This window comes from Talpa occidentalis, unplaced genomic scaffold (genome assembly GCF_014898055.3).
Source record: "Talpa occidentalis isolate TD23 unplaced genomic scaffold, MPIMG_talOcc4v2.1 talOcc4.15, whole genome shotgun sequence".
NCBI classification, from domain to species: domain Eukaryota; kingdom Metazoa; phylum Chordata; class Mammalia; order Eulipotyphla; family Talpidae; genus Talpa; species Talpa occidentalis.
Window position 1 is genome coordinate 75,733,305 of NW_023601543.1, and position 22,358 is coordinate 75,755,662.

Sequence of the window (22,358 nt, forward strand, 5' to 3'; positions counted from 1 at the left end):
CCAACAGAAAAAAAACGCAGGGTAAGTTAGTGCCAAAGGAGTTTGCCAGACTATATCCCCTTTCTCTCTTTCCCTTCTAGACCCTGACTGCACCAGCCCCATTTGCAGATGAAACCAGCTGCCAGTGCCAAGCACCCCATGAGAAACTGACCATTGCTCAGGCCCGCTTAGGAACACCAGGTGAGGCTGTACTTCTTGTTTTCTGAATGGGCCCTGTCTTGACATCTAAAGACAGAAGGCCTGTTATTATTTGAGCAACACTTGCTTTCAGAGAGTTAAATATACAGATGATAGCATAATGTCAAAAGGATAAGCACCAACAGTGATCAACTAGACCAAACAAAGTTACCAAGTAAAAGTAGCAGTGGCCTAATACTGACCTTGGAGCCCCAGCTCTGCTGCCTTAGGCCAATCATCAACATGATCTGAATCTGTTGCTTGGCGCAAAATGGGGGCAGTGATTCCTGCTTCATAAGGTTTTGGGAACAACTTGACTTGGTTAAAGATACCAAAGCATTTTTTGAGCTGTGATGGTTCATACAAACCTAAGCTAGTATAAATAGGACTATTCTTGAAAGTCTGTGTTTGAAAAACTTTCTCTAAATGTGCCTTACATTAAAGAGCCTGGGCTCTGCTCTGGGAGTTTGTTCATTCATTCACCTTTTAGTGTATACCAGAGGGTGGACGAGAGAAGAGATGGAATAACCATAAGGTGCCAGATGTTTCCCCAGCACTTTCACTATCATTAAAGAGACAATACAACTGAATATGACAGAAAGCTCACCTGTACCATGCACGTGCGTGTTTAGGGATTATGCCCTGCAACAAGGTGGTATTGACAGTTTTATTTGACCTGGAGCAGACAGATGAGACCTGGTAGCAGACCTGAGCTGATCTTTTGGGGGAAAAGTGAGATTTGAAGTATGTGGGTACAAAGTAGAAGGGTATTCTGGGCGTATGGAACAGGAATAGTGAAGGCACAGACAGAGATAGAGACCCATGTAGGAGTAAATGAGTGGCATTCCAGCTGGATGGCGTAAAAAATAAGACTAATTTAACAGGTAAGCTTTGAACCATTTAAGATGGCATAACTCAATGGTTTTCACTCACCATCGCAAAAAAACCCAATATTTCAAATTTAATAGACTCCATAGGGCAAAGGACAGTTTGTTTGATAGTTACAATGGTAGTAACAGTTTGTTTGGTAGTAAGTGAATACTGTGTGCTAAGTTCTAGATTTTTATCCTGTCATTGCGGTCTTACTACTCTACGGGGTTATCACTTTTACTTATTTATTTTGTACTTTTAAGAACTACCCTCTAAGAACTGAACCAAAAGATTTTGTTTTTTGGAACAGTGGGGTTTTTTATTAAGATAATGCTGGTTCGGTCTCCCTGGTGGCGCAAGGGGTTAAGCACCACACTATGAAGCAATCCGCAGCCTCTGCAGCACGAGTTCGATCCCCGGCCGGCCAGGGAGCAACCCACATGGCGCAGCAGACCTCTCCTGACTTGCCCACTGCTCCCCTCAGCAGAACAGGTCAGTCTGCCTGTTCTGTTCCCCACTCTGTCTCTGGTGAATCCTCTCACCCCCCACAACTCTGGCCTGTATCCCAGCTCTTGTATGCACAAATAAATAAATCTTTTTTTAAAAAAGATAATGCTGGTTTATAACACTATGTTTGATTTAGGGGTGTAAGTCCAGTATTTCACAAATGAAGTCTAGAGAAGCTGTGAGTCTACCCAAGGTCATCCAGCTAGTAAGTGACAGTGGGAATCACACTTGGGCCTGCATCAGAATCACTTAGAGAACTTGTTAACACACAGGTGGTTGGGACCCAGCTCCAGAGTTTCTGATTCTGTCCCTTGGGGTGGGGCCCTACAGCTGGCATCTCTAACTAGTTTCCAAGCAGTGCTGCCACTGGGGACCACACTTTGAGAACCTTTGCTAAGTATAAAGCTGGAATGAGATCTCAAATCTGCTGGTGTTGGAGCTTAATCTCACAACCGTGACACTCTGCTTCCTCTTTAAAAATAGCCTTCAAGAGAGTGAAGGGAGATGAGGGAGTAAAGTTAGTAAGTTTTTTTTGTGTGTGTGCACTTCTTTTGAGAAAGGCAAGAAGGGGCTTGGGGAGGAAGTTCAGAGCCACTAAACCATTGTTCCCAGACTTGTGTGTGCACAGGGGCACCTGGTAAATTTGTTAAAGAAGTAGGTTTCCTGCTCTTTCTTCCCCACCCCTATCTCTGGGCTGGGGCCCAGGCATCTGCATTTTAAAAAAGATTTATGCATACAAGGGCTGGGGTACAGGCCAGAGGTGCAGGGGGTGAGAGGATTCACCAGTTACAGAGCAGGGAACAGAACAGGCAGACTGACTGAAATACACTGCTGAGGGGAGCAGCGGGCGAGACAGGAGAGGTCTGCTGTGCCATGTGGGTAGTTCCCTGGCAGGCCGGGGATCGAACTTGTGCTGCAGAGGCTGAGGATTGCTTCATAGTGCGGTACTTAACCCCTTGCGCCACCAGGGAGACCTGGCATCTGCATTTTTAACAAACAGCTCAGGTGACTCTGAAGTCAGTGGTCTGCGGGCCATACCGTAAGAAAAGTTGACCTGACAATAAATTGAAATGATGCAACGCAAGTCCCAGTGGTTATGAAGAGAACAAATTTGAAATAAAGTTAAAGCATGAGCTTCAGCCCAAGCATAAAAGGACCCTTCTGTTGTAGGGACAGGGAAGGAAAGTAGAATCTGCTAGGTGCTAGATCCTGTACCCTCACTTAGTCCTTGCAAAAACCGGGAGGGGTAGTGCTGTCTCCTTTCCGCAGATGATGCAAGTGAGAAATTACTTGTCAAATGTTCTAGTTGACTAGGGGGAGTTATGATGTGACCCTAAGTCCCTTCCACCTAAACCCCCTGCTTGGTCCACCATAGGGACTGCACTGTAGAGTAAGGGCCGGGCAGACCGTGCAGTTCAGTGGAAATGCGCTTGATTTTTTTTTAAAAAGATTTATTTATTTATGCATACAAGAGCAGAGGTACAGGACAGAGGTGTGAGGGGTGAGAGGATTCACCAGAGTGGGGAACAGAACAGGCAGATCAACAGAAGTACACTGCTGAGGGGAGCAGCGGGCGAGACAGGAGAGGTCTGCTGCGCCATGTGGGTAGCTCCCTGGCCGGCTGGGGATCAGACTCGTGCTGCAGAGGCTGCGGATAGCTTCACAGGCTGTGTCTTAACCCCTTGCGCCACCAGGGGAGGCCCTGTGCTCGATTTTGAACTGCAGAGTGGAAGGTGTATGGATAGAAGAGACAGTAGTTGTGACCTCTGATAGTGGCAGGGCTACCTGCCATGCTCACGGCTGTTTCCTCAGCACCTAGAGAAGTACTCTGCGTTCAGTAAATACCTTGTGAGTGAATGAATGGAAGTTTGGGACAGGAGAAGGAGCTTTTCCTTTGAAATGGAATCAGAGAGAGTTTGGTCTGATGCTTTGAGCCGGCCTCAAGCTCATTGGGTATCTGAACTTTGTCTCACCACCAAGCAGGTTAAACCCGGAGACTCAAGCTCCAATAAGGTGGTGGTACATTTTGAGGTAGCTCTTTGGTGACTCAATACAGGAGTGAGATGGAGCAAAGGTGAACTAGTCATAGAAAAGAAATTCTCCCCTTTTCACTTTTTTTTTTATTGAGATATCATTGGCAAATAACATACTAATTTCAGGTCTACCTCCCAATGATTTCATACATGTATATATTGTCAAGTGAGCACTGCAATAAGTCTAGTCAACATTCATCATCATGTGCACTTAGACTACTTTTTCTTGTGATGAGAACTTTTAAGATTTATTCTCTTAGCAACTTTCTAATATGCAATATAGCATTATTAATTGTAGTCACATGCTGGGCATCCCCAGGACTTAATTATATTATGTAACTGGAAGTTTGTGGTTTTTGACACCCTTCGCCCATTTTCCCTAGCTCCCAGTTCCTCCACTTCTGCAACCCCCAGTCTGTCTCGGTATCTACCTATCAGCTCATGTTTTTACTTTATATTTTTGGTTTTTTTCCCCCACATATAAGTGAGAGCATACGGTGTCTTTCTCTGATTTATTTCACTTAGCAAAATATTCTCAAGGTCCATCCATGTTGTCACAAATAACAAGATTGCCTTTTTTCAATGACTGAATAATATGTCATTGTATAGCGATACAGCATTCTCTTTATCCATTCATTCACCGATGGACACTTACATTGCATTCGTGTCTTGGTTGTAAATAATCCTGCAATGAATTTGGGAGTGCACATATAATTTAGAGTTAAGGTTTTCTTTTTTTTTTCTCAGATAAATCTCCAGAAGTGGAATTGCTGGATCATATGATAGTTTGATTTTTAGTATTTTCAGCAACCATCACAGTATTTTCCATATGGGTTGCACCAACTTACCTTCCCACCAATTGGGGTTCTCTTTTCCTCCACCTCCTGGCCAACACCTGTTACTTCTTGTCTTTTTTGATGATAGCCATTCCAACAGGCATGAGGTGACAGCTCAGTGTGTTTTTTTTTTTTTAAATAATATTTATTTATGCATACAAGAGCTGGGGTACAGGCCAGAGGTGCTGGGGGTGAGAGGACCCACCAGAGACAGAGTGGGGAACAGAACAGGCAGAATGACTGAAATACACTGCTGAGGGGAGCAGTGGGCGAGACAGGAGAGGTCTGCTGTGCCATGTGGGTCAGCTCCCTGGTGGGGATCGAACTCATGCTGCAGTGGCTGTGGATTGCTTCATAGTGTGGTGCTTAACCCTTTGTGCCACCAAGGAGGCCCTCAGTGTGGTTTTGATTTCATTTCCCCATGAGTGATATTGAGGACCTTTCCATGTACCTGTTGGCCATCTGTATATTTTTTTTAGGAAAGTGTCTGTTCAGGTCCTCTGACCTTTAAAAAATTCTCCCTTCATCTCATGGGAGGACACTTAGAAGTTATCCGCAAGAATTTGTGATGTTGATGGGCATTTGGTTGGGGTAACATCTATTAGAAATCCCATTATCTAGAACTTCTAATATCAGTGTTAAAATGTGACAAGAAGTTAGGCTCATGGTAGCCTTAGATTTGATAGCCATTGTTTTATTAGAACAGTCATCCTCAGTTAGCTGAAATTCTCTGGAGGGCCTGTGACAGCAGCACTGGGCCATACCCCACGGTTCATAGTGCTGAGACTTAACCCCTTGTGCCACCAGGGAGGCCCCCTTTATTTATTTATTTATTTGTTTGTTTGTTTGTTTGTTTTTTAGAGGCATGTTTATTTATTTATTTATTTGTTTGTTTGTTTGTTTATACATGTACTGGGTACAGTCAGAAGTGCGGGAGGGTGAGAGAATTCACCAGAGCCAGAGCGGGGAGCAGAGCAGGCAGAAGGACCGAAGGACACTGCTGAGGGAGCAGCGGGCGGCAGGAGAGGTCTGCGCGCCATGTGGGACCCTCCTCCGGTGGCGGGGAGCAGCCGGGGATCGAACCGGCGCCGCGGGCAGCTTCGCAACCCAGCGCTCAACCGCTGTGCCACCGGGGAGGCCCCCCTTTATTTATTTTTAAAAAAATTTTTTTTTTCTTTTGTTATTCTTTTTTTTTAATTTTTTTAAATTTTATTTTTATATTCCCCATACAATTTCAACCCCCCCATTTTGACCCCAATCCCTCCCCTCCCTCCACCCACCCCCCAAAAGTGTCTCTGGTTCATAGATTTAAAAAAAAAATTTTAAAGATTTATTTTATACAAGAACCAGGGTACAGGCCAGAGGTGCGGGAGGGTGAGAGGATTCATCAACAACAGAGCGGGGAACAGAACAGGCAGACTGACGAAATACACTGCTGAGGGGAGCAGCGGTTGCAACAGGAGAGGTCTATCGTGCCATGTGGGACACTCGCCGGCTGGCCGGGATCGAACTGGCACTGCAGAGGCTGCGGACAGCTTCACAGCGCAGCGCTCAACTGCCTGCGCCACCAGGGGAGGCCCTATTTTTATTTTTTAAAGGTAAATCCAGATTTACTTATCAGTGAAGCTCCTTACTCTGCACATTTATTATAATTTCCATGGGACAGGAATCTGAGCCTGACTTAGCTGTATCCTCCACTTAGGGTCTCACAAGTCTACCTGGGTGTCACCTAGGGCTCAGTGCTCATCTGGAGCTTTGACTACTGACAGATTTTGCTCCTGAGCTTACTCAGATTGTTGGCAGATTTCATTTCCTTGCACCAATATGACTAAAGGTCTGGCTTCTTGCTGATAGTCAGCCAGGGCCCCTCTCCACTCTTGGAGGACACTTACCCTGGGATGTTCTGACAACCTGGCAGCTTGCTTCTTCCTAGTCCCCAAGGAAGAAAGAGTCTGACATGATGTAACATAACCATGGCAGTGACACTATCACCTTTGCCATATTTCACTGACTAAGAAGCAAGTCTCATCTTCCACTCACGCTGTGAGGGAGGGGATCATGCAAAGGTGCAAACACCAGGTGGCTGGGATCACTGGAACCCGCCTTCAGGTCTCTCCACCATGGTTGTAGGATGGTTGTGCCTTCACCTCTGATCATTGCCAAACTCCAGTTCCCCAGGCCAGTGGCTCCCAATATAGACACTCTGGAGAGTCTTCAGATTCTTACAAGAATATCCAGCAGATGAAAACAAATATCAACAGATAAAAACAAACATACAAGCTAACTTTAAAAAACCACACACTATTTAAAAAAAATTTATGGAGAATTTTAACAATACACAAAAAAAACCAATATAATGAACATTCATGTATGTATCTGTCACCCATACTTGATCAGCTGCCAACCCACAAGTTGTCTTGATCTGTCCACTCCCCCTCTTGAGTTATTCGAAACAAAATCCCAGATTTCCTGTCTTGTCATCTGTAATTGTCTGTATTTAAGTCCAAAAAAATCAGAACTTTATTTTTAAAAACATAACCATTATACCATTATCTCACATAAAAAATTAATTCTTAAAATATCATCAAATATCCAGTGTTCCAATTTCCAATTATCTTATATCATCATTTATTTACAGTTTGAACCCAAATTCATTTGGATTTAGTATCTATATATTACAATATGTTGACAGCCCTTTAAAAATCTCTTGAAATGTATAGATTCCCCCTCCATTTATCTTTTTTTTTTTTTCTTGAAATTTATTCGTTGAGGCCATTGGTTTCTTTTTTTTTTTTTTTTTTTTTTTTTTGGGTTTCCTAGTCTGGAAATTGCTGACAAGGTACAATTTTTAAAAGTGAGCTTATTGCAAAATCAACTCCACAAATACTCTTCAAAGATTCACTAAATGGCCTTTTTTCTCAGTAATTATGTCATCTTTCTTTTACTTTTCTTTCCTCCTTGCTTCCTGAATTCATTTATCTGGATCACCTCTGAATCAATAACAAAAAGTTTTGCTAAATTGCCATCTGCTTTCCCCTGGGGTTGATATCTTAAAACAAATTTTCCTCAATTGAATTCAAATTGAATAAGAGTATTGAAACCAAGGATCCCTCATTAGACAGTTTGTTATTTCAAAGCATTTTCTATTTACTGTGCCTTATTTAGAATACAGTGTAATCCTGTGAAGGCAATTCTATTTGTTCAAAATGATGTATAATTGGGAATAATTGCCATTCCCTATCTGACATAAATTCTCTCAAGTTTTTTATTAGAGAAATTTAATTTATTAGGAATATTGTACCATCTGAATCTATTAATGTAACATTCCTTTTTTCTTTATGTTCCAAGTTGATGAGATTGTACTGCATCAAGAACTAATCACGGGCCTCCCTGGTGGCACAGCGGTTGAGCGCTGGGTTGCGAAGCTGCCCGCAGCCTCTGCAGTGCCGGTTTGATCCCCGGCTGCTCCCTGGCCACTGGGTGAGGGTCTCACATGGCGCGCAGACCTCTCCTGCCGCCCACTGCTCCCCTCAGCAGTGTACTTCAGTCCTTCTGCCTGCTCTGCTCCCCGCTCTGGCTCTGGTGAATTCTCTCACCCTCCGGCGCTTCTGACTGTACCCAGTGCTTGTATAAATAAATAAATAAATCTTAAAATAAATAAATAAATAAAAATTTAAAAAAAAAGAACTAATCACAATTTTAAATCTAAGTCTTAATGATCACTTAACAAAAGTTTGCATTGATTTCTTTCTAAATTTATTTTTATAGCATCAACATAATACCTGCATGTAGTTCAAAAAGTCAGTAGGACTCTCAGGCTTATTTAAAACAAAAACCCCCAAACAGCAATTCCTCTCCCTACCTGTCCTGTCACTGATTCTCCCTCCCTGTAGGCTGTCAGCACTTGACAATTGACTTCTCAAAATAATGTGGGAATCGCTCATCTACCATAATGACCTTTTTGTTTCTCTGTTGGGGGGGGGGAGAGCAGAGCAGATTATACCTTTTTAATTTCTGCTCTGTGATTCTTGAGGTCTTTGGAAGGAAGTAGAGACAAATGTATGTGTTTGGTTCGCCATATTTAGCTTGTCGTTCACCATATTTTCAATTTCTTGTTGTCCTTTGTTGAGATTCCACAATGGTGTGGAAGTTGGCACCTGAACCCTCGATCCCCCAATGTCTCCAGCTTATTTGAGGACATGGCCCTTTGGGCTGGCTTAGCATGTGTCATCTTGCTGTTTCTAGTGTCGTCTCCCGGCTCTTGGGGGGCTCTGATGATGTGTTCCCCAACCTCATGAAACGTCACTACACAGAGTGCCGTGCACCACCTGGGAGTGTCGTGGCCCCTTCACTGCCCTCTCTCTCCCTAAGAAGGGTTGTGGTGATCCTTGCTCCCTTCCAACCCCAAGCACCACTTCCATGTGCAACTTTTAATCTTGAGTCCCCTCCATTTGGAGCATGCCTTCCTCCTCTCTCTCTCATGAGACCCAAGAGGTTAGGGGCTGACATTTGTGTGGGGCAAAGGTTTAACTACTGACCCTCCAGAGGGAAATCAGCCCTGATTTGTAGCATTTGTGGTGTGAATACTCTTGCTGTGACTGATTTGGGGATCACACAATGACGTGGTGTTAGGAAGAAAGGTGCCCGACTCCAGCTCAGTGCTGCCTTTTGGAGGCAGGATTTGAGGTCTTCACTCAGGACTGCGAGTCTGCCCTTTCCATCTGCCCTTTCCATCAAGCGCCTCACTTATACCTGCTTCCATATTCCCGCCGAACTGACTCTGCCAACCCTGTGGTTGTGTCTGGTCAGTCTGAATCTGCCGGTTCAGACTCCTGGGCCTCCACTCTAGATCCAGAAGACTCTCAATGCTCTGTTTGTCTTTCCTGTTAGCTAAAAATATGTATTCTGGGCTGAGCTTGATTTTTGATGTCCTCGGAAGAACCACTCTGCAGAGTTATTTTCATGCACTAACATGATACTGAAGGTGGTATTTACACACTGTGTTTTATCCAGGTACACTCCTCACTGTGCCACACTGTTGGGAGCATCAGGTAACCAGGATTCCTGATTCTGCAGTTCTGATGATATTGTTTTCTTTCTTCCACAGTTGACAGGCCAGTCAGAGTATATGCTGATGGGATATTTGACCTCTTCCACTCAGGTCATGCAAGGGCTCTTATGCAAGCAAAAACACTGTTTCCCAACAGCTACTTGTTGGTAGGAGGTAAGAAGTGCATTTTCTCTTTGTCTAAAAAACTCCTTTGTAAGGTCCTTTCTGAAAAAGACCCCTTTTAGAGGTCCGTCATGAAAATCTCACATTGTTACTACTCCTTGTTCATCCCATGCTGGTTCACTTGTTCACTGCCTGAAATTTAAAATGTTTAAAAAAACACAGGGAAAATTACATCATTAAATTGTTTACTGCTGGTACCCGGAGAGAGACAGACTAATAACTATTCATATTATTACTAATACCATTAATACTGCCACTAATCTGCCACCAAAGGTAGGTGGTTCTTGGTTTCCATGAATGTCTTTTTCTTCTTAAGTTTGAGGCATGGTCCAATCTATGTTCCTAAACTTTTCTAGAGGCTTAGGACAAAAGCAATATTTTTCTGATTTCAGATCTTGGAGAGTTAAAAGGTTCAGGACAATTAAGGGTAAACAGCGTCTTTGTTTGCTTTGTGAGACTCCCTGACACTTGCAATGATGTTGTGCTACCACTGGTGGCTTCTGAACAGCCCTTGGTTGTGGAATTTATGCAGTGTGTTGAGGAAATGGAGATTGACCTACTCAGATAACCTGATTCACAGTGAAGAAACATCTGACTTAGCTGACAGGTTTGTGGAGTGACAAGGGCGGGTTAGATATAGATTGAAATTTTCTGCCTCCAGAAGGTGTACAGGTTTTTCTTTTTTTTTTTTTTTTTTTTAAGATTTATTTATTTATGCATACAAGAGCAGGGGTACAGGCCAGAGATGCGGGGGTGAGAGGATCCACCAGAGACAGAGTGGGGAACAGAACAGGCAGACTGACTGAAATACACTGCTGAGGGGAGCAGCGGGTGTGTGAGGAGAAGTCTGCCTCGCCATGTGGGTTTCTCCCTGGCCCACCGGGGATCGAACTCATGCTGCAGAGGCTGTGGATTGCTTCATAGTGTGGTGCTTAACCCCTTGCGCCACCAGGGAGGTCCAGTGTACAGGTTTTGATTTGGGTAAAAGGGGTGGTACCTGACTAGGGAGATCTGTATCTCACCTCTGGAGCTTCTGAATCAGGAACCGTCAACCCTGAGACCTCTGCTGGGAGAGAAAAAGGTGCTGTTATATGGCAGTGTGGATCTTTGTTGTTAAGGAATTTGTTATCATCTGCAAGCTTAAAACTACTTTTTGGATATTTAAGACAAAACTTTCTATAGATTTTGCTGAGGATGGTGACTATATCCTCACTTGAATGAAGTTCTTTCCAGAAGGAAGGGATGATAAAAGGCTATAGTTACTGGACAAGTCATGGAGCAGTAGCCCTCAGCAGGCAGGGGCCTCATTACTCATTCACTTTCCTTTCTCTTGAGTGGAAACCATTCCCTGAGCAGGCCCTACTGCCTGAGGCTGGCCCTAGGCTGCTGGGACTCTGGGGACACCTGTGCAGTGTTTGGTCTTTGGTTGTTTTGTTGATCCAAACTTGGCCACACTTAAAGGATCATTAGCCATGACGCAGAGTTGTGAAATCAAAAGTGAGATAATAGCAAATGTGCAGCTCTCGGTATAGTCTTGTAAATTAGAGAAAGCACTAAATTAATATCTAGAACTCCCTAGTCACTGATTGAATGATTCCTTCATTTAATGACTATTTATTGGGCACCTACTGTGTGCCAGGCATTCTTCTATACACTGAGGATGCAGCCATGAACAAAACAGACATGTCCTTGGAGAACCTGATGTCTGAGGATGAGGCGGACACTGCCCACTGCCCACTGACCAAGTCAGTGTGTAGTAGTGGTGCCCTGAGGAAATATAAAATAGAGTAAGCGAAGGAGTGACTATTTGGGAAAGGAGAGATATTTGGGGTAGGCAGGTTACGGGAGCCCCTTTGGATGTGTTGACATCTGTGCCCAGACCTGAATGAGGTTACGGGTGCCAAAGCCAGAAGACAGAACCTTCCTTGTACAGTGTTCTTTTATCAGTCAACGTGATCATTTTGGGACAAATAGAGAAAACCAGGTGTCCACAGTGATGTTATTTTACTGATTTGTGCATCTTCCAGAGGCTTTCCATAAAAGCATAGACGACTCAATACTGAGAGAAACTAATGTGGGCAGGAGCTCAGAATTAGGAATTAAACAGAAGTGAAGGAAGAAAACTCCAGCAAGAAATCCTGAACTTTTCAGCAGCCACAGTTATTCCATATCACTCAAATGTCAGAGTGGATTCTACTCCGCTAGGAAGAACTAGATTTTCCTGCCCTCATTTCGAGATAGGTGTTTGGAAGGCTGCTGCGTAAGGGGCATCTAGCCATCCAATGAACGCTGTCTTCAGCAGCAGATTTACAAAGAAATGCAGATACCCCCTCAATGGCTAGTACACGGGTTCTCTTTGGAAACCAAGGGCATGTGAAACTAAGACAACCATGGAGGCCATATCTTTTGGGGAAGTGACAGGGACTAGAGTATGGATGGGAAATAATGCAGTTCCACGTGAACCTGTAAGGAAGCGGCACATAGACTTGCAGGGACAATGACAGAGTAAGTGAAATATCACAAGCAACATAATTTCAATGTTATTTTCTCTGCTGATTTCTTATTCTTATTTTCCTGTTAAAATAATTACATGGCTATGCTATGAAATATATTTTAACCACCCTATTAATAGAATTCAGTGCGATCCTGTTTTTAGTGTTGCCAGTGACTTAATTATATTTGACTCCCAGTCTGTGAAACAGACTTTAGCCTTTTGTGTGTAGGCAGACCTCTACTGGGGCGTGGTGTTGGGGTTCAAGCCCCATGAGTGGCACTGCTGTGATGAACACATTTTGGTAAAAATCAAGAAGACAAAGTATAGTCTTCGCTTAATGCATATAGTAGTTGCCTTCCTCTAAAATTCAGCATCTATCACAGCTTTTCCAGAAATACTTAGTGATTCTATGTAAAACAAAGTTGGTTCCAGACACAAATAATTTAAAATACATTTTCAGGGACATTCAGAAACCTTGCAGGATTTGGGAAAATTCTCACATGTGTTAGACTAAGAGGCTGTTTCTATTAGCCGGCTGTTATGTCTGTGGTTATAATAGTGGGGTTTTCTATTTCTCCTTGCAAATTATCCTTTTTTGCTTCATGAATTTGAGTGTTGTTAGGCACACACATTAAGGATTCTGATTTTTTTTTTTTTTGGGAATATCGACCCCTTTATCATTATGTACTGTTCTCTTTATCCATGATAACTTTCTTTGCTCTGAAGTCTGCTTTGTCTGAAATCAGTGTAGCTATTCCCATTTTCTTTGGATTAGTATTAGTATGGTGTGTCTTTTTCATCCTTTTTTAAATTTAATATGTGACTTTTTATTGTAAGTGATTTTATGTTGTTGACAACAGAGTTGGGTTTTGTTTTTTTGCTTCACTTTGACTATCCCCAGTCATTGACTTGGTAACTTTAGAACATTGATGTTCAATGTGATTATTGATATACTTGGTTTAATATCTACCATATTTTTCCTGCTTTCTATTTGTTCCTTTGTTCATTGTCCTACTTTTGTCTTCTACACTTTTTCTGCCTTTTGTGTGTTTTTCCCCAAAGATTTATTTGTTTATGCATACAAGAACTGGGGTACAGGCCAGAGGTATGTGGGGGGGGCGGTGAGAGGATTCACCAGAGACAGAGTGGGGAACAGAACAGGCAGATTGACTGAAATACACTGCTGAGGGGCGCAGCGGGCGAGTCAGGAGAGGTCTGCTGCGCCATGTGGGTAGCTCCCTGGCTGGGGAATCAACTTATGCTGCAGTGGCTGCAAATAGCTTCATAGGTTGTGTCTTAACCCTTGCACCACCAGGGAGGCCCTGCCTTTTGTGGTTTTAATTATGCATTTTATATGATTCCATTTTCTCTTCTTAACATATTGAATACAACTTTTTTTTTAACTTACGTTTGTGTGGATGCCCTGGAATTTTTACTTTCTGAACTATATTATTCTGTGGGTACTTTTTAGTGAACAAAATATTCCTAATTTCTCCCTCCTATCCCTTGTATCATTCCTGTCATTCATTTCACTTATACATAAGCATCCACCATTGAACACATTGCTGCTGTTATTTTGACCAAATTGCTGTCTGTTAAATTAATTAAGGAGAAGAGGTTTTTGCTTTATCTTCACTTACTCATTCTCTAATGCTTATCCCTTCTTTATATAGATCAGAATTTCTGACCTATATCATTTTCCTTCTCTTTGAAGGGCTTTTATCTCTGAAGAGCTTGAAAAAATGTTTCTTGCAACACAGATATCCTAGGAAAAAATGCCCTCAGTTTTTGTTTGTCTGAGGAAGTCTTTATATTTCCTTACCTTTGAAAGGATAATTTGCAAGATACAGAATTCTAGGTTGGTGGTTTGTTTTTTCTCAATACTGTATATATTTCACTCATCTCTTCTTGCTTACATTGTTCCTATGGAGAAGTCCAATGTAATTTTTATCCTTGCTTTTCTAGAGGTAAAGTTTATTTTTAATTCTGGCTCCATTTGAGATTTTTTTCTTTGGCATTTATCTTGTTTGGTGTTCCCTGATATTTAAATGAGATGTGTGGGATTATTTGTATCAACAGATGAGTATATTTAAACCCTGTTTAAAATTGATTTTATTTTTATTTTTCCTTGTTTAGATGTCAGTGCTGAAATATTTTGTTCACACAAATATGTAGATGGAATGAAAGAAGTTTATTATAGTAATGCCACTCATTGAAATCCTGAGTTACTTGTCAAATATTGGAAAAATAATTTATTGTCATCCAGATAATTTTGATTGCCAAACAACAGTTTATTAAGGGGCTCTTTCAGATTTGTAGCAAGTAATGAATTAGAGATGACCTGCAGAAAGATTTATTTTCAAGCTATTGGAATAATTTGCGTTCTTCTTTCTGAGACGTATAATAAAAAAGGCTTTACCAAAATTTGTCAAATGACTTTTAATTATAATCCTTACTATTTTACTAGAAAATAACTTCTTCAACTAGATACCCTCTGAAGGGTTGAGTAAATGGAAATATCGGTAATTTCATTATAAAGTTGCCAGTTCAATAATTTTTGATAAAATGGTTTTATGATTTGCTTTAAACTTAAAAAAAAAAACCACCCGAGGAATGCAGTTTTAACTTATTAAATGTACAGAAAACAGCTAATTGGCAAAGCCAGTCTTCATTGTCAAACCTACTTCAACTTAAAAATCCAGAGAAAGTCTCAATTCAATTATATTAATGTATTTCAAGGAATTTTATAAAAGCCACCAAGAAAGAATTTATAGACTAAAATTGAATCAGTCAAAGTTAAAATGATGTCAATCTAATAATGCGTTACAAGCAACATGATAAATTATTGTGCTTAACTTATAGTAATTCAATGTGTTTTATAGATTATGTGATATTTATAAGGAGATGAGTATGATTTTTAAAAGGCATGTTATTCTCTAAACATTGTTGTGTGTATATATATATCAGACTCTGGCATTTGGCTTTTGGAAATAGTTAAATAAAATCAAATATAAAAATCATTACTTAATTATCTTTTTTAGATAGCAAGGTCATACTTTTCCTATGTGTTTAAGGATAGAAAAGAGCATGTAGTACTAAAAATTAATTGGTCTAGCCATAGATATCTTAAAGTCATAAACATTTTAGCAGATTAAATGGAATAAGGATTATCTGTCAGTGGAATAAGTATTTTATAATGTGAGTTGATCATTTAAATTTTTCTTTTTAGATGTAAACTGTGAAAAAAATCATGTATATGTTTTATCCATGCATTTATTCCAATGGATTTTGAAAAAATTGTTAATTCCAGAAAAATCCCAATTGCATTTCTAAGAAGCAGTGGTACAGCCTGTTCAGCATTGTCTTGTTGAAGTGAATAGCTGGGAAAAAGTGCTTACTCTTCACGAGAAAAGGCATTTTAGGATTCAATATGAGTATTGAGAATAGATGGAAAAATGCTTACCATTAGCTATATGAAAAAGCCATCTTTTAGCATTCAGTATTTCCAGTGCTCCTTTTACTTTGAATTGGTCCTTATACTTTCAAGATCTGGTGTCCTTTGACAGTAGCTGGGAGAAGGAAGAGGCATGCATAGTTTTTGGGTAAAAATACATTATTCTCTACTCTATCTTACTTTGTTTCTAACACCTGGCTTCACCTGTAATAGAAATGCCTGTGAGATGAGGAAAGACAGGAGCTTTATAGGTTTGTGGTGCTGTAAGTAGTCATTAAATGAAGTTTCCATTTGGTTTGGCTTGAAGGCCTAACTCCCTGTCCCTGGTAATGCAACACAGTAAGGTCCAGAGGTGTCTTTCTTTTGCTGAGTAGGGGTGAATTCAAACTGAGAGATTTTCTTGGTCCTGTTAATTTTAGGGAAGGGTACTCTTGGAAGTTGAGGATCTGAAAAATGATTCCTTTAAATCTACTTGGGTCTGGGTACTTGTGGCAAAGGTTTTGTGTATCCTGAGCATATGTGTGTCCTGGTTTGAAGACGTTTTTCTTAAAAACTATTTCATGAGTATCACAAACCACCTTAAATGGCAGACCATTCCATGGTAAGGAAAGTTAGGGAGCCCTTTGTGAATAGTTAACTCTGGTTAAAAGGCTGGCTTTTGATATCATGTCTGTAGCTAGCAAATAAAATACCTAAAGTATAAAACACTGTCCAAATTGTGGCCCCCTCCTCCCTTACATTTGCAGGTAGGTTGTTGTAGGAATGCCTCTGGGTGGAGCAAGGGCTTTGCTCATGAAACCTCTCTGGTCAGGGCAAGTGTGCGGACAGGTACTTGGCTGGAATACTTGTTAAATAGCAGAAGTATTTGATTCTAAGTACAGAAATTGGTAACTGGAGGTACTACAGTCCACTTCTCAACATTAGGCTGTAGCAGATACCACACTGCCATGATTTTGCGCTATGGTCAAATACCTGCATTTCTGCATTTTTTTTAAAGATTGATTTATTTATGCATACAAGAACTGGGGTGTAGGCCAGAGGTGTGGGGGTGGGGTGGGGTGAGAGGATTCACCAGAGACAGAGTGGGGAGCAGAACAGGCAGATCTACTGAGGGGAGCAGCGGGTGAGACAGGAAAGGTCTGCTGCCCCATGTGGGTCAGCTCCCAGGGATCGAACTTGTGCTGCAGTGGCTGCGGATAGCTTCATAGTGCTGAGACTTAACCCTTTGCACCATCAGGGAGGCCCTGCATTTCTAATTTTTGAGTAATAAATTGAAAATGTTTTTATGCCCACTTAGTCTGTTGACATTATTATTTTTTTTTTTATAGAGGCATGTTTTTTTATTTTATCTGTTTGTTTGTTTTTGTTTATACATGCACTGGGCACAGTCAGAAGCGCAGGAGGGCGAGAGAACCCACCAGAGCCAGAGCAGGGAGCAGAGCAGGCAGAAGGACCGAAGTACACTGCTGAGGGGAGCAGCGGGCGGCAGGAGAGGTCTGCACGCCATGTGGGACCCTCCTCCAGCGGCCGGGGAGCAGCCGGGGATCGAACCGGCGCCGCAGAGGCCACGGGCAGCCCCGCAACCCAGCACTCAACCGCTGCGCCATCGGGGAGGCCCTGTTGACATTATTTTAGTGAATTTACACCATCCAGTTGCAAAATCCTCTTTCTTCATTTTAATTGAAAAGTTCATATCATTTAAAAATAAGTTAAGAATCTAAAATTGATAGTTTTGTTTTTCCCTAACCACATTTTTAAAATGGATACCAATCACCAAATACATACCTGTTCCACATAGGAAAGGGAAAAAAAACGCTAAACATGATATTACTCCTACAATAGTAGATTTAAATATGACTCCATAAACTTAGGTTTATGCTCGATTATGTTTTAATTGAAATCAAATGTTCCTCTTAGACTCCATTTTGCTTGACTGGTGGGAAATTCAATCTGAGTCCTTACTGGACTCTCTAGAGCCTCTGTAGACTCAGACAAGACTCTGAGATGTGTACAGAGACAGGAGAGGGGCCTTCAGTCTTTAGCCCACATAATCACTAGAAGGGAGCAGATCCCAGCACCTGTGGAAGGTGAGGCTCTTGCAGTCTGTGCCCAAGTTCTATTTCTTCCTCGCAGAACTCCCCCCAAGGAGCTCTAGATTTGAGGAAAACAGCCAGGAAGGCAGTCTGTCTAACAGCACCTTAAATTTCACAGCCCTCGATCACTATTCTTACTCATAAATGGTGAATGTTATTGAGCAGTCATTACTCTCTGCTTATGTATGTGGGTGAACAGGTAATTCTCACAACTTTGCCATATTTTAAAGACCAACAATGGGGGATTAACGCATTGGAGTAACTTTCCAGTAATAAATGGCAAGTCTGGGATTAGAACCCAAGGCTGTTGGACTCCAACATTCAACCCCTGTGGGCTATTTTCTCTTCTGCTGGGGAGCAGTAGCATTTCCTCTTGAGCACAGTAAGCCCCATGATAAATTAGCCACAGCATCAGCTCCCAGTGAGTATAGTGAATTCATCCATGGAACACCGTGCCTCAGACTTTTCTATCTGGTTGTCAAGTGCATTTGCCAAGACCCAAGAACCACAGTGCTGCTGTGGGTGTAATTAATGTTTAGACAATAACTGGTCAGCACGTTCAGCTGCTTCTTGAGGTCACTCCTGGGATATGAAAATAGGACCCTGTATTGGCAATAAACCGGATGTTTGTTTTCTTTGCGCTCTCTCAGGAGGCCATTATCTCAGCCATCTAGAAGTTATACCATATTGCTCCAATGTGGCTCCAACAGGGGGAAGGTTAGCCTAGTTTTGTGTTGTTTACAATAGAAGATTGACAGATCTGAAATCCATTTTTGCTCAATATGATTCTTGGTGATATTTTAATTGTCATAGAGAATATTTTAAAAGTCTCAGACCAGATTTTTAAATTTTATGACTTGGCCCATGAATAATTCCTATTTATGGAATCAAAAGCCAATGTAATCAGTGAGTCTATATACCACATAGTCGTAAGGCCCTACTACCTGCCTCCCTCCCCCAGCTGGGCATGATGGGTGATTCAAAAACAGGCTCTTTCCTCTCGAGATGCTCATAATATGCTTCAGGGGTTTTTGAATGTTGTACATATCAGAGTCATTCTTGAAACTTGTCAAAAATAGAGCTGCCTGGGCCCCACTCCAGATCCACTGTCTTAGCTGAGTCTGTTTGGGTTGCTATAATAAGATAACACAGACTGGGTAGCTTAAAAATAACAGACATTTATTTCTCATCATTGTAAAGGCTAGGAGTCCAAGATCAAGGTGCCAGCATGGTTCCCTTCTGGTAAGAGCTCTCTTCTTGGTTCATAGCTGGCATCTTCTTGCTATTTCCTTAATGGCAGAAAGGATTTAGGGAGCTCTCTGGATCCTGTTTTATAAGGGCACTAATCCTATTCATAAGGACTCCAACCTCATGGCCTAAGCACCTCTCAAAGGGGGTTAGGATTTCAACATATGAATTTGGGGAGAGGGGACACGTTCTGATAATAATTCCCACTGAATCAAAATATAGAGGAATGAACCCTGAGCATTTTCATATCAGACAAGCTCCTTAGGTGATTCTGATACTCGGCAAAGTTTCCAAGCCAGCCAGGTAGTTGGTGGTGTTTTGGTAACAACCCTACAATATTTTCTATATTGTATCATAGTCTATATATGTTAATGGAGCATCTCAGTAAGCATGGGACAAACATAGGCATATACACATGTATATCTAGAGACACACTGGTCTCCTATTTGCATGTATGTTGTTGAAATGTACCTGCAGTTAAATCTACATTTATTATTTTAAATCACATAAGCATTTATTGAGCATCTGTATGTAGCAGTGTTAATCCAGGCAACCAATACTTAAGAGTTCGCCCTAGGCCAGTTCTTTTCATGAGAAAATGAAATGGACAGAAGTCCCTATCCTCAAGGACCTTATATTTTTGTAGCACAACACCAACAAGAGAGAACATTGAATTAGCAACGATAAGACCACCTTCTGCTTCTGCGCAGTGGCTAGAAGCCAGGTGGGGAGGGAGTAGGGGCTGCCAGTGTTGGGAGCCGGGTGGCACCTTAGAATAGAGTGGCTGGGGAAGCCTTCAGGGAGGAAAGCGGAAGTGAGCGTTATGGATATTGGGAGCACAACCATACCAGATTTGGGGAACAGGAAGTGCAAAGCCCTGACCTGAGGAAGAGCATTCCTGGAGGCTTCAGCAAGCAGCAAGGTGGCCTGGGGCTGCGAGACAATAGTCTGGGTCATCAGAGAAGTTAAGAATGGGCTCGGGCATGGACCTTGTAGCCTCCTGCCTGTGGACTGCTGGAGGACTTTGCTTTCACTCTGAGGGAGATGGAAAAGGTTCTGGGCCAGAATAACAACTCAACAGATTTTATTCTATTTTTTAATTTGGTTAGTCATTTGCCTCCTATCTATATAAGTGAGGGAGGAGGAGGGGATAGGGGAGGAAGGTCACAGGCCTGGGCGTTTTGGTGGAAGGTGAGAGAAATGTGTGCTCACATGAGGCATGAAAATGTACGATCCTTCAGGTTTTATTCTGCCAGTCACAGGCCATTGGGGATGGGCAAGGCTGGAATGGGAACCGGAAGGAGGTCACTGCAATAGTTCACGGACGAGATGGCGAATGGGCTGGCATGGAATGTGGTTTGTGGGTGTGCCCTGAAGGCAGAGTCAGCACTTCCGCTTATGCTTGACTGTGGACAGCAGGAAGGGCTGAGATACAGGAGCTTCTGCAAGGCAGCTTGGTGTGGTCATGGGCTGCACTTATTACTTTATGTGGGTCATGATTTGGTTCCCAGAAAATGATGGTAGTTCTGTTTTAAAAACATACTTGTACACTTAAAATTTGTGAATTTATTGTATGTGCATGTTACGTCAAAGAAACAAAACCCCATCCTAAGAAACAGGGTAATGTGAGCCACTGCAGTAAGACCCTCCCCACGATGTTGGTAAACAGGGGCTGTGCCCACGATATTCTTCCCGACACATAGGAAAGTTGCTTGGCCAACAAAAAATACATTCTTGCTAAGATGACAATATTTATTATTTCACTATTTTAAAGCACTTTGTGTAAATCCTCCAAAAGTTCTCTGTGAGTCTAATAGTGGAGGATGCTGCTTTCCCCACTTGAGAAGTCAGGACGTGACATATAGAAAGAATGGCGATAAGGGAAGGATGAACTCTGCTAGATCAGACCTTCTGGTTGTTTTTTTTGAAAACATCTTTTCTCTGATTTTTTTTTTTAAGATTTATTTATTTATTTATTTATACAAGCACTGGGTACAGTCAGAAGCACGGGAGGGTGAGAGAATTCACCAGAGAGCCGGGAGCAGAACAGGCAGACTGACGAAGTACACTGCTGAGGAGAGCAGCGGGCGGCAGGAGAGGTCTGTGTGCCATGTGGGACCCTCGCCCGGCGCTGCAGAGGCTGTGGGCAGCTTCACAACCCAGCGCTCAACCACTGCGCCATCGGGGAGGCCCCAGACCTTCTGTTTTTATGACTTTCTTCTCTTGATTGTGTGGCCTGATGTGTACTGACTGACCTCAGTCTCTGGCGCAGGGTCAGGGGGGTGAAGGGGGGGGGGAGAGAGAATGAATGAATGTGAATGCATGCACACTTGTGTTACTAACTGCAGTGATGTAGTAAAGGAATTGGAACTGATTATTTAAACCTTGTATAATTCAGACCCCTTGGTTCTTGTCCTCTTTGCCTTCTCTGTTCATTTGTCCATTTTTTTCCTGAAGAGTAATTTCACTAAAGGGTGGGCTAGAGAATTCAAAAGATGTGAGTCACATTAGGTAGCATGGAGAATAATTGTAATAAAAGCTGCAGTGAAGAATGCAGTTGTGATTAGTACGCAAATGAAATTTAGAATTGCTGGTGGATTTCGGCTTGCTTTGCTTTCCTCATCCTTTGTTCCTGGAAAAAAAAAACCTTGGGTTTAATTATGCCAAGTACTTTAGTGAGACTGAGCATCTTTTGTCTTGCTGAAGAAGCGGTGTCTCTGCTGGGTGGCATGACAAGGGCTGGGCCACCTGACAGCATTTAATGCATTCGCATGTTTCAGTTTGCAGTGATGACCTCACCCACAAATTCAAAGGTTTCACTGTGATGAATGAAGCTGAGCGATACGAAGCTCTCAGACACTGTCGCTATGTTGATGAAGTCATCAGGGATGCTCCGTGGACACTGACGCCAGAGTTTCTGGAAAAACACAAGGTATTTATTTTGTCACATTCTCTAAGTAGCAGAATTAGGGAGTCTGGTTGCATATCCTATTCCCAGACAGCCCAGACTCTTCCAGTAAGAGGGAAACTCCAGGCATGGCTATGTGGTTCACCTTCCGTAGCACCTCCCTGCTGCCCGGGCTGGGGACTGATCTCTCCCTACTTCAGTGTGGACTCTGAAGTGAGCCCACCATATCCAGGTGCATCCTGTATCCTTCCTAGCTGTGTGACCTTGAGTGAGACCGTGAACTCATTTACCAAATGGGGTGATAGTGATCCTTTTCTCATGGGGCTATTTTGAGGCTCTAATGAGCTCATCTAAACAAACCCCTTGGAATGTTGGCTGGCCCATAGCGACACTCCAAAACTGTCATTGTCATCACGATTGACATGATCGATCATGTCAATCATCTGTCATCATGACTGGGGCTTATAGATTCACAGGCATGAGTTTTCAGGGAACAAATGAACCC

The 22,358-nt window shown here is 42.3% G+C and overlaps 1 protein-coding gene across 4 annotated transcripts in view; it reads left to right on the top strand.

Moving 5' to 3' along the window:
- Window positions 1-22,358, top strand: part of PCYT1B (phosphate cytidylyltransferase 1B, choline) — a 114,438-nt gene that overhangs the window by 49,177 nt on the left and 42,903 nt on the right. For all 4 annotated transcript variants that reach the window (XM_037512591.2, XM_037512590.2, XM_037512592.2 and 1 more), the window contains exons 2-4: window positions 81-180; window positions 9,531-9,647; window positions 21,726-21,877. In XM_037512591.2, coding sequence (XP_037368488.1) covers window positions 81-180; window positions 9,531-9,647; window positions 21,726-21,877 — 369 coding nt within the window. The remainder of the gene's footprint in view (window positions 1-80; window positions 181-9,530; window positions 9,648-21,725; window positions 21,878-22,358) is intronic.